Source organism: Somniosus microcephalus, chromosome 32, assembly GCF_052327205.1.
Source record: "Somniosus microcephalus isolate GS21.2 chromosome 32, FLI_Smic_1.0, whole genome shotgun sequence".
NCBI classification, from domain to species: Eukaryota; Metazoa; Chordata; class Chondrichthyes; order Squaliformes; family Somniosidae; genus Somniosus; species Somniosus microcephalus.
Genome location: NC_141018.1, coordinates 32,695,649 through 32,711,415, shown reverse-complemented (window position 1 = coordinate 32,711,415; position 15,767 = coordinate 32,695,649). Strand labels below are relative to the sequence as shown.

The following is a 15,767-nucleotide window of genomic DNA, read 5'->3' as shown; positions in this document are numbered from 1 at the left end:
TTAAGGTCATGAAGCATAAATAAAGATTTCAGTGCAGGAGGGGTGAGGTGGAGCAGCAATGCGCTCGAGGTGGAAAAAGATGGTCATGGCAGTGAAGGATATGCAGGTTTTAACTCTCAGCCCAAGGTTCAACAGAGCAGCACACCACGGATTTAGTCCGGGAGGAGTAATCTCTGTGCTCCACTCTGTACCAGTGTGTATCCTGTACAGTGTGTTTATTGTTCCACTGTCAAAGGGGAAAATGACTATACCAAACATTTTAGATAGCTCAACCCTTTAGGTACTATGACGCTGTAAGCCTTTCCCTTATAGCACGCTGCCTTTACTGCATTGATCTGGATATAGGAAGGAAACTAAAATGTCTATCTTCAGTTGACAATTATAAATTGTTTAAGCTTTGCTCTCATGGTTCTATATCATTGAAACAACTTGCTTGAATCTGTGTTGTAACTCACTGCCAGTCACTTACACAAGTAGCCAGCAGTGTGGTACATCTTAGGGTTCACAGTGAAATCAAATGTCCGTGTCTTATCAGTATAATCTGGACTGTATCATGTGGTACTTCAAACACATTCTAGTCTGTGTTCTATAACACTTGCATGGTGGAGTTTTATTAGGATGGTCCTGTTCTGGTTCTGTCGAGTATTTTTACCATTGACCAATGTCGCGACCAAATTACCTGCCTTGAACTGGAGCAGTATTGTGATATTATTGTACTGTAAGTCACTTGTGTGTGCAATACCAGACCTGGCACCAGCAGACCCTGTGTCTATTGTACACACAAGTGACTTTATTTTTAAAAACTTGTTTTGTAGGAATTGAAAAGTTGCTTTTAGATCTACGCGAGCAGTTGAATGCTGAAGCTTTAGTATATCTCTACCCTGTCCAAGGCTGTGTTGTGATATGTTATACAGATCTTGCACATTAATGTAATTCAGTTTATGGATTATGAATACATTATTTTATGATTGCATTAAAAATTATCATACAGAATTTTAATATCCACAATATTGAGGATATTAGACAGATCATGTTAGAGTACAGGATTTGTTTCACAAGTTTGAAAGACCCATAATTTCCTAGTGGAACTTGTGCTAGTGAACTCTGATGCCTTTCTCATAGGTAAGCAAAAATGTTTATTAAAATTTAAAAGAGCTCCCCTAATGGCTTTGTAAATGAATGCATCGTCTGATCTGGAACCAAGCCATAGATAACAGGAAGATCTTGGGTTTGATTCCTACCATTTTCTACATAAGCCAACCTCGAGAGCAGTGACAAGGCTCTGCAGTTGGGTTTCAGTGCCCCTGGGCTAGTGAGGAGAAAACCAGCAAGGGGCTCCCATCCACGATCACAATCCATTGCTTCTGTGGGCATCAGATGATGACGGGATCGTGCTTGACTGTGCTACACCCATGGAAGAATAGGCTGGTGACACTCACAGTCTACACTCTCGGTCATTTGCGTGAAGCACTGAAGGGAAAGCCGGTGGCTATGTCCAATCATGAATTAGAAGAGGAGAAAGCTGGAGATAAAAAGATTTTACAAAATTGGAAATTAAAAAAAAAAAATACAACCTGTTGAATTTCATTTTCTTCCCCTCCCATTATCACCAGAGCTGTGGTGATTAGGTTTCAGGACCTCTTATTGTTATTTCTGTGTTGTTATAAATCACAGAATTATGGCTGGATGCTTTTTTACATGAGTTAGTTGTGCAGTGCGTTCAATGCTTACAGCGTTGCATGTTATTTTTCTGCAGGTTTATTTTCATAGTGCTGAGGACGGGCAGTAAGACAGACGTATAATAAAATAATGTATCAGTGCATTTTTTTTTTTACTTTGACTGCTTTTCTCCATCAAATGTGCATTAAATCATTCCGCTGTGGGCTTTCTTCAGAATCCATTTTACATTTTGTAGTATCCTATCAAACAAAACTCGTAAATGCAATCAAGCCCTGCTAGTTGAACAAAAAATATTGCCTCTCCATTTAATGCCTGCCAATTTATTTGGCAAATTTCAGAGTTCTAATTATTTTGAGTCTGTAAAAAATTGTGACCTTTTGTGTGAGGGCGAGAGAAACTATTAAACACTGTGAATTTATGCAATGCAATTTTGTTACTTTGCGGAGTATTCTTGCAAAATCAGCACAGTCGCGACAATTGTAACGCCAGCAAATATAGCTTCCAGTGAAATGACAAATGTTTGTATTCTGGCTTACGTTCACATCTCAACATTTACACAACTGATGGTAAGATACCATGCACTCCTATAAGGTGCATGAGTCTGCAACTCTCTATATACGTAAGGAATGCATAAAGATTAATGGTTGGAATAGCATCAGAGATTGGTGTGATCTTGTCTTCTGCTCATCTGACTCCCCTCCCTCCACTGCAAAGTTTCACGTCTCCGCTGCATCACTGTGGGGATACGGCGAACAGAGTCCCAACAATTCGCACAGGGATAAAAGGAAATCAGACATTAGTGGGTCAGTGTTGTCGTGGCCAGTTTAGAGTGGCAGTGACGGGCGTCCAATAGTAGGTCAACCACAGTCGGTGCGGGGTCCTATGAAGATTAGACCATGGGGGGAAAATAACTTGTAAGAAAGAACAGTGCCATCATGCAAAAAGGTTTCAATTAAATGGGCAACCATTTGGGATGGTTAGGGAGCAGAGATGATATTTACACAAGTTAGACTCATGGTGGATGTTTCTGTAAACAGCTGAGTTGGAAATACCCCAGGAAGAATATTTATAATCAGGAGAGTATTGTACAGAGGTAAATAGATGGCCTGTTAATGGTTAGGAAGTGGTATGGAAATTTGAAAAGTTGTACATTTTAAAAGATTGAAGCACTTGACATACTGTCGTCCCTTATCAAGTAGTAACGTCTAAAAGTGCCTCACACAGTCACTTACTTTGGGAGTGCATTGACTTGTTACGTAAGCAAACATATCAGCCATTCTGCACTAGCATTGTCCTACAAACACCAATGAGATGAATTGCCCCCACATTTGAAATTTGGTGGTATTGTTTGAGGAAAGAATGTCGGCCAATATAAGGTGAACTTTCTGCTCTTCGAATAGTCCCAGAGGATCCTTGCCATTGAAAGGGGGGCACGGTGGCATAGTGGTTAGCACTGTTGCCTCACAGCGCCAGGGACCCGGATTCAAATCTGGCCTCGGGCAACTGTCTGTGTGGAGCTTGCACATTCTCCCTGTGTCTGCGTGGGTTTCCTCCGGGTGCTCCGGTTTCCTCCCACAGTCCAAAGATGTGCAGGTTAGGTTGATTTGGCTATGATAAATTGACCCTTAGTGTTAGGGGATTAAATACGTGGGGTTACAGGGATAGGGTGGGATATGTGTCGGTGCAGGCTCGATGGGCCGAAATGGCCTCTATCTGCACTGTAGATTCTGTGAGTGAAAGGAACTGTGAGAAATGGACAGATCGAACCTCCATTTAATGTCTTACCCAAAAGTTTGTACTTCCAACAGTCTAGTTCTTCACTGGAGTGTAGAACTGATTCATGAAGAACCTCTACTGACCAGAAATCTTGAAAATTAAACGTTCTTCCCACCCTGCCTGTCCACAAAATGCAAATTTCAATGAGAAAGCAGAGATGCTACCAAACAAATGGGACAAATTCCTAGTTTAACATGGATAGAGGGATCTTCAATCACTTCCCTTGAGAGAATACAGTCCAGCATGATAGGGGAGATGAAATAAGCTAGCAAAACAGCTTTGAACCACTGGTTAGACATTGTTACACAAGCCAAACTGATTCTTCGGGACTAATACCAAATAAATAGCCTCAATTCTTAAACACACATTGTTCCCAAGGCATGCACAGCCTAGCCAAGTAACTCGATGGGCACTCGTGCAAGCACTAAACCATCAAAATATACAACGAATTAATAAAATAGGCATTGGAAATTGATCTGGCTAAGTAACATTTTGTTAAATTGTAATAGTTGAAATGGGTGCGCTAAGCGGTAGCTCGGTAGGTTTGTGTACCAGTATGGCTAGTGTAGAGTTCTAGAGTATGCATATACATCAGTGGTCACTATACATTGAGTTGTGGGTCTTGACTAGTTTCCTGCAATGTGCTGAGTGGAAACGTCAAGAAGCTCATGATGATCAATGTGCCAGTCATCGTGGACCACTCTCATGCTCATCTTAGTAGCTGATTGCAACAACAGCAACTTGCATTTATATAGCACCTTTAACATAGCAAAACGTCCCAAGGTCCTTCATGGGAGCGATTATCAGAGCATGGTGGGGCGGGGAAATTGCAGAGCAGTGATGGCAGGAGAAGCCTAATATTTCATCTTTCCCCCATGCCTGGGATTGGTCCGATGTGACAGAGACACCTGAAGACAGATACAGAGAAGAAAGAAAAATGAGAGAATGTGGGGTAATGGCGAATGGGGCTTGCCAACTTCTCCTGACTCGAAGGACAGCCTTGAAATTGCTCCGGTGTGTATTGCTCCACTTTGTTGAGTCCAGTAAGCGCATTGTGTCTAGATGGCACCTTTGTGGTTCTCTTTATTTGGGTATGTAGTGGGTTTTTTTAAACTCTGAAATTAATGATGATTTTATTCAGTTTTTTTGAACTGACAGCTACTCTCAGTGTGAACTCTTATAATCCGTTTGTAGCAAGTCATTGATGCATGATGGTGTCTGCTCAAGGATTAATGATTGTGTCATAATCAGTGATTATCAAGAAATAATCAACAATTACTTACAGGACAATGATGTAACTAGTATTGCAAAAGCCACATTTACTGTTTTCTACCTACTTGTAATTCTGGTGATCTTTAAAGAAGCATTTACCAGCAGCATACATTGTATTGTTTCGAATGGACCTTTTGATATTGACCTCGAATCTCCTTACTCCCAGCGTAATATTACACCATACTTTCAGTTCTCTGGCTGCAGTGACAATTGATCTGTCCCTAATCACAGCTCCAACAACTCCTGAAATTTAGTGGAGTGGTTTACTTGCTTATCCTTTTGCATAAAAGCTGCTGTGTGTTCTGATGTGCACAAATGACCCATAAACAGAACCTAGAGCCAATACGCCAAAGAACTTCAACAGCGGAGGATTAGATTCATTTGGGATTCCTAACTCGTGTTTCCCCCCCCCCCCCCCCCTTAACTAATCACTGCTTATACTGAGCCTAGTTCTTAACTGGTGCCACTTGTGCTGGTACATCAGAAACAACAAGTTTGCATATTTAAAAAAAAAAAAAAAATGTTCAATTTATACAGAAAGTTGAATGGGTTGACATTATGGCCAATTCAGCAAATATTCATCGAATTGCCAGGTTCAATTTGGACTGCAGAATTTGCTCTATATACATTGTGTTTCAAATTTAGTTGTACGATGACCTCCTGGCTGTTAATGTAATGTACTGGAGACGCTTAGTAACAATCCCAGTGATAGAGGAGAATATTGCCCTTGCCTGATTTGCTACAAATATTGTTAGCGCTCTTTGTTATATCTCGTGCTCTCTATTACTATGGATCCTCCATTGAAACTCGGTTGCTTAAGTAACGTTGGTTGAGCGATAAGTATTGGCCAGGACACCGAGAAGGTGCCAAGGGATCCACCTGCGAGGGGCAGACGGGGCCTCATCCGAAAGACGGCACCTCCAACAGTGCAGCACGCCCTCAGTACTGCATTGAAATTCCAGCCTGGCATTATGTGCGCAAGTCCTGGAGTGGGACTTGGAACTCACAACCTCCTGACTTGGAGGCGAGAGTGCTACCACTGAGCCAAGGCTGACACTTTTATATGGCAGGTTGCTTAAAATGTTGTTAGAACTATATCCCATTGTTTGATATCCAGCCCCTTTTTGTCTTTATGCGAACCTTTTTAATTTTAGTTCTTGCCTACTATCTTTAAGGCTGAGTGAAATAAGCTATCTTCTCTCAACTCCAGTCTGACATTATCTCGGTGTGTCATGCCATCCCCAATAAAGCAGCAATAAGCTCTTTAAAATACTCTGGTACATGGGAAGTGGGGGTGAAGTGTGTTCATTAAATCACTGTCCTTTCATCTCTAGGACATGAGTTAGAATTTAGCTCAGATGAAGAAATAAAAAAAATCTCTCTCCCTGGGGGCTATAAGGATCCTTTGTGAAATGAGTTTGGGCAGATTCAGTCTATGGCACAAAAAAGTGCTAAATTAGCAATCTCACCCAAAGAGGCCATAAGATTGGCTAATGTTTTAAATCGAAGGATTGACATTGGTTCAGCAGGGAATGTCTTTCTAAACCGGGGTTAAAATATCTTATTGGGTAGATCGAACTTTGCTTTCAATCTGACTGTGCTGTTTTTGACTAATACATGATACCAGCACTGATATCGCTCATCTAGAAAAGCACAATAATTCAGTTAAAAGAAAATGTAATACTCTGGTATTGTCTCTAAGGATTTGTACAATGAGAAAACTGCAAGAGAATGCAAAAGAGGTAGTGGAGCAGTCAGTGACAGTGCAATAAGCCTAAATTTTCTGGGTTTTTTTTAACATCAGAGTTAATTGTTTTACATGGGTAATGTTGATTTTCAAGCAACTCTGATCAGCAACATAGGCCACAGAGTCCTGAAGTTAGCCTAAGTAACACAGCGCTGTGTCATAAAATCACTGTGTACCTGCTGAGTAGCTAGCGACTTAGCACACTGAAAGCAGCATATAGCTCCAGAGACCTGAAGCAAAATCAAATACACATGGCATTCAGGCTCTATAGTGCGTCCATTGATGAAATCACCATGTGATGTGACACTGGATCATAAGACCAGGATAGTTTCAGCTTCAACCTCTGGTAATCTGCTGAGTTAGCTGAGCGTACGTGAATATGAAATAGTTTTCTTTCCTGTCTCGAACATAATTTCCCAATGTTGTGCGCGCGTGTAAATGTATTTACTTCTTTTAGGTGCCCCACTGTGCGGCTATAAATTACTGGAGGTTGAGCAGCAACCTGCGTGAACAGAACTGATTTTAACCTCCTGTGTTACGATTCCAAACTGAACCATGTACTGTAGTGCCAGATACAACATGCTACGCAAACAGAACGTCCCAAAGCGCTTTACAACCAATTAAGTATTTTTGAGGTGTAGTTACTGTTGTAATGTAGGAAACACGGCAGCCAATTTGCACACAGCAAGCTCTCTCAAACAGCAATGTGATAATGACCAGACCATCTTTTTTGTGATGTTGATTGAGGGATAAATATTGGCCCCAGTACACCGGGGAGAACTCCCCTTCTCCTCTTCAAAATAGTGCCATGGGATCTTTTACGTCCACCTGAGAGAACAGATGGGGCCTCGGCTTAGTGTCTCATCTAAAAGGCGGCACCTCCGACAGTGCAGTATTCCCTCAGCACTGCACTGGGAGTGTTAGCCTAGATTTTTGGGCCCAAGTGTCTGAAGTGGGACTTGAACCCCCGACCTTCTGACTTAGAGGCAAGAGTGCTACCCACTGAGCCATGGCTGACCCGAATAGAATTCTATTGACATAGAATATCTGCAAACTGATGTATACCATTCGGCTTATCATACATGTAGGAGTTTCAGATGGGAAATTTTACCAACAGCATTTTAAAGGTTTAAAAGACACCGATTCTTGCTGCGATGCAGTTCCATGGATATCTTGCCCAAGTGGCCATTCTTCACATGTGAGCCTGGAGAGTAACATCCACATGCTCTACAGCAAGGGTCATCACAGCAGAGTCTGATCTTGTCCATGCCCAACTTTTTCCAGCTGGACTGACTAGTTAGTGATTACAAATGGGAGCCTTGACTGATTTCCTCTCTGAGGTATTGCAAACAATTGTAACTTTCCCTGGTTAAGACCAGCTAATTCAGCATGCACTGGGAATTGAACCTGGGACTTCTCTATCTGAGTTACACAATGTCTTCACTCATTAGGCCATCATTAGGAGCTTCTAAAGGCCTTTGTAGAAGACGAGGGCATGAATGACTGACTGGTCCAGAGCTATACATGATGCAACTTTGAGTTCCACTGAAAGGGAAAGTTTGTCTCAGAAATTGATCATTTTTACATTTCTTTAAATCAGGAACATCTGTCCTGCAAGAAATACATTGTGGACATTGTGGCCGAGACTGTGCACCCAGAAACGTCAAAGGATGTGGAGGAGAAGCAAAAAGTCAGGAAGAAGGCCAAGAAACTTCGAGCACGCATGAACTCCAGGTAATATTAGACATCCTCTCACTATGACACCTTTTATCCTTAAAAAAAAAACTAATCGGCTCAGGATTTTTTTTTGTAAAAAAAAAGCATGAAGTTATTTGCTTCATGGGTTATCTTAAAAATACACTGATGAGCCTAATTTATAGCCACTTTCTGTGATTGGAAAAGAAAACTGAAAATCGATCTGGAGCCCTTGCTTTCACCTGTTAAGAGCTTTTCTCATAATTGGCTGCCAGCGCCTGGCCAAAACTACAGCTCCTTCCAGCGTGCATTCGTATGTTTAAGTATGTGTAAACCATGCCTATTTTTCTTTCTAGCTATTGATTTTTAAATGAAGTATCAAAGAAAATCAATAGTAATCAACAAATAGAAGGCAATATACAGGAGTGTCAGATCCCAGGTCTGGGGTTTAATTAATTTTGTTGCCTGTCACAACAAGGGGAAAAAGTTAGAAATGCCCTACAATGTAAAGTGAGTTGTCAGACCTGTAGTTTGTCATGAGGCTGGAAAGTGACATCTGTGGATCAGAGTGGTGAGCAGTGCGTTGTTTTATCATTAGCTGTCACCATCCCCCTTCCCTTGTAGATAGGGTGTCACCTGCTGTAGTTATTTTGGTTTGAGACATTACAGTAGCAAAATGACTTTGTATTATGTTCCCCGTGGACTGACGGAAGCCGATCCTCGACATGAAGTGGTAAATGAATTTCAGAGTGAATGGCGACACATGCCCCACACTTAAAGCCTGTCAGTTCCTTTTTGTGTTGACTCGTTCAGAATCATACATCACTGCCACACTCTTGTGTTTAAGCATTGACAAATGAAACTTGGCTTTCTGAGCCTTACTGTTGTTTGGTATGCACACTTAGGATATTATATTTTATCCAGTGTACAGTGTCTTGCTTGTTTTTGCATTCTGCTTTCGATTTGCTTTCTTGCCCCTGTCAAGTGTTTCTCCACACCATTCTGACTGAGAGAATAGGCAGGCAGGTGACCTGCTCTGAGGCACAGGCATCTGCCTCCTTCACTATTGATCCAGTTGGTATAAGGTGAAGGAATGGTCTTGAGTTCTTTGATTTTTTTTCTCTCTCGCTTTTCTCTTGTTCCAGGTCTTTTTAACAGCACAGGAGACCTTGGAATAATCTTTTTGGGCAATTACGGGTGTGAAATCGAGCTAGTCGACCTTCTTTGTAGCACCGTGCAAAAGTTGTTCAATACAAAATAATTATTCAGCAATAAAAGTCATTACAACACAACAACTATCGAGTTAAACAGAGTAGAATGTCTAATCTGGGCACTAAGTAAATTTAATGTACTGTAAAATCTGGTGGATAAGTTGCTGCACTGAATAGGTCGTTCTCTTATTTTGCAATTGGCATTATTGTAAAAGCCCAGGAGGTTACACTGGAGCAGGAAAGTTTTAACTTGCACATTGGATTTTGTGATAGTTCATGCACTTCAAAGTAAATGCTTGAGACAGTTTGAAGACTATAACTCAGTTGATGAGCTGGAAGCCTCATCAGGAATTGGCACTAAATTGGCAATCTCACTCAGAGGCCAGAGGATGGCTGGTGTGGCAAAAATGTCTCCTTGGTGGAGTAACAAGTGATTTTCTGAGCTTGGAGCTCTCCCGCACCTTGTTGGGGCAGAGAGGTGGGCGCTTTACTTTGCATCTAACTCTGCTGTCCCTGACCTGGGAATGCTTGAAGCTGACACTGGGAACCCAAATTGGAAAGTGTTCAATCCCTCAGCATCTTATTGAGGACATTTACAAAAAGGAAAATTACATTCAGGTACATTATATCAACTTGGCCTCAGTTGGTAGAACTGTTGCACCTGAATCAGAAGATTGTGGGTCTGGGACTTGAGCACGTATTCAAGGCCAACACTTCAGTGCAGTACTGAGCGAGTGCTGCCTTGTTGGAGAGAACGTCCTTTGAATTGAGCTGAGCCTCCATCAGCCTGTTCAGGTGAACATAAAAGATCCAGTGGCACTAGTCAAAGAAAAGCAGGGATTTTTCCTGGTGCCCCAGCCAACATTCCACCTCAACTAACAAATCCAGAAACAGATTAACTAGTCATGCGCCTATTTGCTGCTTGTGGATCTTGCTGTACACGAAATGGCTGCTAGTTTGCTTACATAACCAACAGTGACTGCACGTTAAAAGTAATTCAATGGATGGAAAGACTTTGGGATATCCTGAGAGGCGATAAGGTGCTATATAAAAGAAAGTAATTTTTTACATTATCCAAGTTCCAGTTTACTCTCTCCCTGATTATCTGCCAGGAGTTTTGCCAGACAGCCTTAACCGAGGTACTGCCTTATTGCACAGCCCAGTAACACCAATATCCTTCTGTTTGACAGAAATCAACGTCACAGCTAAGAAATATTTCTGTGCTTTTTATTTATTCACCTCCATTGCTGTATGTGGCGTATTGCCCTACCAAGACCAACATTTGAGGAATTCTGATTGTACACCATTTTGCATTATCCACCTTTGGGCATTCTCTGTCATGGTGGATAACACATTGTGCGAATTTTAAGGGATTTGCTAACGGGCATTCATGTAGCATATTTTAATTAAATCAGCAATATGCAACTGTTGAAAGATTATTGGTCAGAAAGAAAAAATAAGAACCAGAGTGCAGGTGGAAGTTCCGCAGGGCTGAAACTTAACGTTGAAACATTGCTTCTGAACTCATCAACCTCAAAAACATGGCTCCTACCAGGAGGCCAGACATCTGTACGTCAGATCATTAAAACAGTTTTTCTATAGCTTTGTTGTACCAATGACCTAGTGTAGTGGTAGAGACGCCACTCAAGGTAGCACTGACCCATACAAGCCAAAAGGCCCCAGGTTTGAATCCCAGTCTGTGCTGCTAGCTGATCTCACCCAAGGGGTTACATATGACTCGGGGCCTCTGAGCTGTGGGGGGGAAGAATCAGCTCCTGATCGCTATCCAGTAAGCCGCCATAGACTTGATGGGCTGAATGGCTTGTTTCTGTGACTGAACATTCAGTGACCCATTCTGGAATTTTTGTGTGCATGATGTCGGGTGAAAACAGGATTGGACTTGACTGTAATGCCCTCCACATCCAAATAGCCTTCTAACAGTTACTAACTAAGCTTACACATGAAGATTGGACACTTGGGTGGGATATCAGAGTGCCACCAGCGTACAGGAAACTCTTTATTATCCGGCACCAACGGGACCGGCATGGTGCCGGTTTATCAAAAAGTCCGGATTACAGAGAGGTATCGTTTAAAAGGTACGAGAGCTCCATACACAGCAACAAATCCAGGCTTCCCTGTTGCTTAGCAACAAGTGCGCGAACCCCAGTTACACAGCCACAGATCCAGGAACGGCCACTAATATTAAGTAAAACTTACCTGAACCTACTTCAGAATTTTGCCGTATAACAGAGAGTTTCATGTCCATGGAAATGCACATTTGTAGCAGTTGGCATTCTCGGTTGAAATTTGTGGAATGTATTTTATATAAGGAACACTTCAGTATATTTAGGGTCCTAGACCAAAGTATTCCTTTAATGAGTTCATCCCCTGTCCAGATTCATCTTCCCCTTTTTACCAGTATTTCTTCTTTCAAATGATCCACCTAACAATGTTGCTATCCCTGCCAACTGTAGGGTTACATCAGCTAGCTGATTAATCTATTTAGTCACTGCATCACAAAATAGAAAAATGTTTTTAAAAAAAAAAAAAAGAAATCTTAAATAAAATGAGAAATATACACTCAAAATGATTATAATATAAAATAATTCTGCAGAACCTTGCTCTGAGGATAAAACATCTGTTGCCATTAAGATAAAGACTAATATTAAAATGAGCTCAGAGCGGCAGCCAGAGATCAGATGTGGCTCATTGATGGCTTGCTTTATGTGCTTTTTGGTGTTTACATTAGTTTATGAAAAATGTAGGTCATTTTGACCCCTTGCTCCTAAAACCGGGAGACCATCGGAAGATTTAGAGGGTCATGCCTTGACCTTCAGTCCTGCAGGAACTATCTCATGGCCCAGCAAATGAAAAAAAAGCACGCCATAGATTTTTCTTATGAGATTAGGTTTGTCTTTAGAGCTGAACTTGGGTCCCTTCATTAACTGGCACTTTTTGTAAACGATTGAGTGAATGAAATGCATTCACTGTGAATAAATGTTTTGAATGCATCAGCTGTTTGCAAGAGAAGCCTGCAAATTGTGCTTGTGACTGGGACAGACTGACTTTCTGAACAGAAACAGCGTGCAAAATCACCCTATTAATTTTTTGAATTGTAGGTTTTTATTTCCATTAAAAAAAAAGAAATGCTCTCTTTCGGCCACCTCAACCAAGAGTGAAGGCAGATAATCTGCCTGAGTGTTGTTGATGTGCTTGTGTGGTGTGAGTGGCTTAAAGGGACTCACCTCATCCTTTCTTCTAAACAGGATGTTAGCATATACTCATTGTGTACCTCTGATGTTACAGCCAAGATTCAAAACACCTTGTTGTCCTCATCCTTTGACACATTGTTCAGTGTTCCATGTTCCCTCAGTTCCATCAGTAGCAAATCTATCCATCTTATCACCTCTCACCCTGCTCCCAGAAGCCTCCTAAAATCCCTTCCCTTCGACAATACTTCCCTTTAACTTCTTTGTCCCTCTTCTTTGTCCGTTCACCCTTTAGAGTGTTTGAAACATCTTTCTTTATGTGAGGAGCGCTATAATCAATATAAATTGTTTAGGGTTGCAGACATATGTATACAACAGTGCACTGCCCACGAAGTCTATCACTGTTGTTAAATTCACTGCAGGAAGTATGGCTGTCATACAAGAGCCACACATGCTCTTCTGAATTTCACAACACACAGTATGTCAATCCAATTGAAGGCATTGAGTGGTGTTCGGTTGAATGTTGTGTAGGTTTTCTTTCCTCAGTTGCAGAGTTGAATTAGTTGAAAATGCAAATCCATCTGCTTTCCAGTGCCTTTAGCATCTTGGATGTTTGTTTCTAACTCTGTATTGAGTTGTACCTTGCTGTTTTTATACTTTGCATTTGTGTTCAAGTTGTTATTGGCAAGGAGCGTACTGAAATCTTTGGAGTATTTATAAGGCTGTATGTAATACAGCTGTGGGGCTTCCAGTGAAATCACAAGCTCAAGAGTGAAGCTGAAGGAGCTTGTGAACGCCATTTGAAATTGAAACTTGATGCCCCTTGGCCAGGATGAAGAAACTATCAGCCAGGATTCCTCCACTGAATTGCTATCCAGTGAGTCCTAATGGAACATGCATATTTGGGGATGCTTAATGAGGATAGGATCAGGCTTTGCTGCAATGGCCTTGCAAATCGAATTGCCTACTAAAACTCACCGTGAAGGCTCGCACCTGAATAGTGGATGGTTGGGTGGGGCTCCAGAGAGTGGTCAGCACTCCTTAGTACCTTCAGGAGAGGAGAGAGAAAGCTGCAAAATACAGTGGATTGAACCCTTAGATAGTGTTACTGTTTTGTGTGTCTGTTACCCCAAGATATTGGCAACTCTATTCAGCGTAAAATTTAGTTTTCTTTTGTAAGTATTAAAGCACATCGTTAATCACTGGGCTCGGAAGCCTGAGAGTTTATGGTTCTCTGCCGTTGAATAGTGAACCAACTGATGTGACTTAGACAGAAGTGACATACTGTTCCTAGACAAAAGTGAATGGCATTGTTACTCTGAATTTAACTATGTCCAGATTAGAGAGTGAAGTGAAAGTGAATCTTATTATAATATAGTAAGAAAACCTTCTTTCCAGTCTCCTAATTACACTGCATGCTGATGGCTCCTTTATCTGGCTGTGGCTATTATATGAAAAACCGAGGTCTCAGTTGGCTGATACGACGGCATCTAGGGATGATTCAGAAGCAAGGTTGCTCTTTGAACTATCCCTCAACCAACATCACTAAAACAGTTTTTCTGGTCATTGTTGCATTGCTATTTGTGGAAGCTTCCTGTGCACAAATTGGCTGCAGTGTTTCCTACATTACAATAGTGACTACACTTCAAAAAGTACTTCATTGGCTGTAAAGCACTTTGGGACGTCCGGTGTTCATGAAAGGCACTGTAGAAATGCAGGTTTTTTTTAATAACAAAACTAATGTTCAAATAAATTTTTAAAATATTATGGACAGCTGAGTGAAGCAGCACATTGGAAGTAACAATGCACTGGAGAGACCTGTGTTTGTGCCTGTGATACTGTACTTGGGGCAAGACTGTATGATTCCCTCAGACATTCAGCTATCTTTTGTCCATTTACTGGTGACCCACTCGTGTTCTATTCAATTAATTTAACTTAAAAAAAATTGTAATTTGAGCACACTTGAAATAAACTTACCAATAGAAAAGCCCTCAACACATATTTGTTTAAATGTACTTTTTTTTTTGGTTTATTTTGTCTGCCTCTTAGTTGCACTACCCTGTACACTAGTCCCTGGCCCAGAGAGCGCACAAGACATCTGATCCCTTGTTTATGCCCCCAGTACTGGTCTGTAATGAAATGTTAAGAGATGCACCACATCACGTAACCGTAAGAAAATAGTATTTTAAAAAGTTCCCTGAAGGAAATTGTTTCAGTTAGGAACTTCTCACTCGCCAAGATCACCTATCGTAACACAGACACAAACACAGGCCCTGCCAGAATGTGCTCTTTCCCCTTCATCTGCCGGTAAAGCAATTAAAAAATGTTTTTTGTTGTAATATAGTTTCTATGTGTATTGTGTTCAATTTGTGCTGTGTGTGTTTTTTGGTGGGGAGTGATGCCTTGATATTTCAAAGAGCAGCAGGCAGTCCTAGATGCTGTTCTGCTGGCAGACCGAGACCCCTGCTTTTGATGAGATAGCCAAACACCTCGGTGGCTATTCTGTCGCATTGTAGACAAGGGGTAAATGAAGGGACAAGTCATGATGAATTGAATATTATCAGCTCTGCTTGGCAGCTTTGTGATCTCACTGACCGCTAATATTTATAACCAGAAACCATTTAGCCAGAGCTGTTTGAAGAGTAATATATTGCCCAGCAATTGCACCAAGTTTAACCCCTGTCTTTATAAAACTGTCAGTGTCTGCGACTGTAATATCTGATTCTCAGATATAAACTGATGAGCCACTGACGGAGCCTGTGTACAGAACAAAAGGAAGAGAAAGAAACACGAGGGGTACAAAATCAAAGAGAAACCCAGCATGTTTGGATATTTTGTCATTGTGTACAAAGGTATATTCTGGTTCTCGATATTGATTGAGTTATAATAATCCATAGTGATGATTAGTGTGAGAACAAGCATAACATAAAAATGTTGGTCCAATGCACAGTGTTAACTCACTAACTTTTTGTCAAGAGCCACTATCCCAAGCCACGTCCTACTCAAGAACCACCATCATGCGGCAGCACAGAGTGATGGGACCCAGGCGTGGGTTGCAGTTGCCCACATGTTGAGCTTCTGATTTTAAAGACGTGCCCAGAACAGCCATCAATTGGAAACCAGGCAATTCCCCCCACAGAACAGAACACTCTTATGATGAAAATTGGAATCTCTGCC

General features: G+C 41.4%; 1 protein-coding gene across 4 annotated transcripts in view; it reads left to right on the top strand.

Annotated features, from left to right (window-relative positions):
• Positions 1-15,767, top strand: part of scaper (S-phase cyclin A-associated protein in the ER) — a 339,292-nt gene that overhangs the window by 143,817 nt on the left and 179,708 nt on the right. For all 4 annotated transcript variants that reach the window (XM_085972324.1, XM_085972323.1, XM_085972325.1 and 1 more), the window contains one exon: positions 8,076-8,209. In XM_085972324.1, the coding sequence (XP_085828450.1) occupies positions 8,076-8,209 (134 nt within the window). The remainder of the gene's footprint in view (positions 1-8,075; positions 8,210-15,767) is intronic.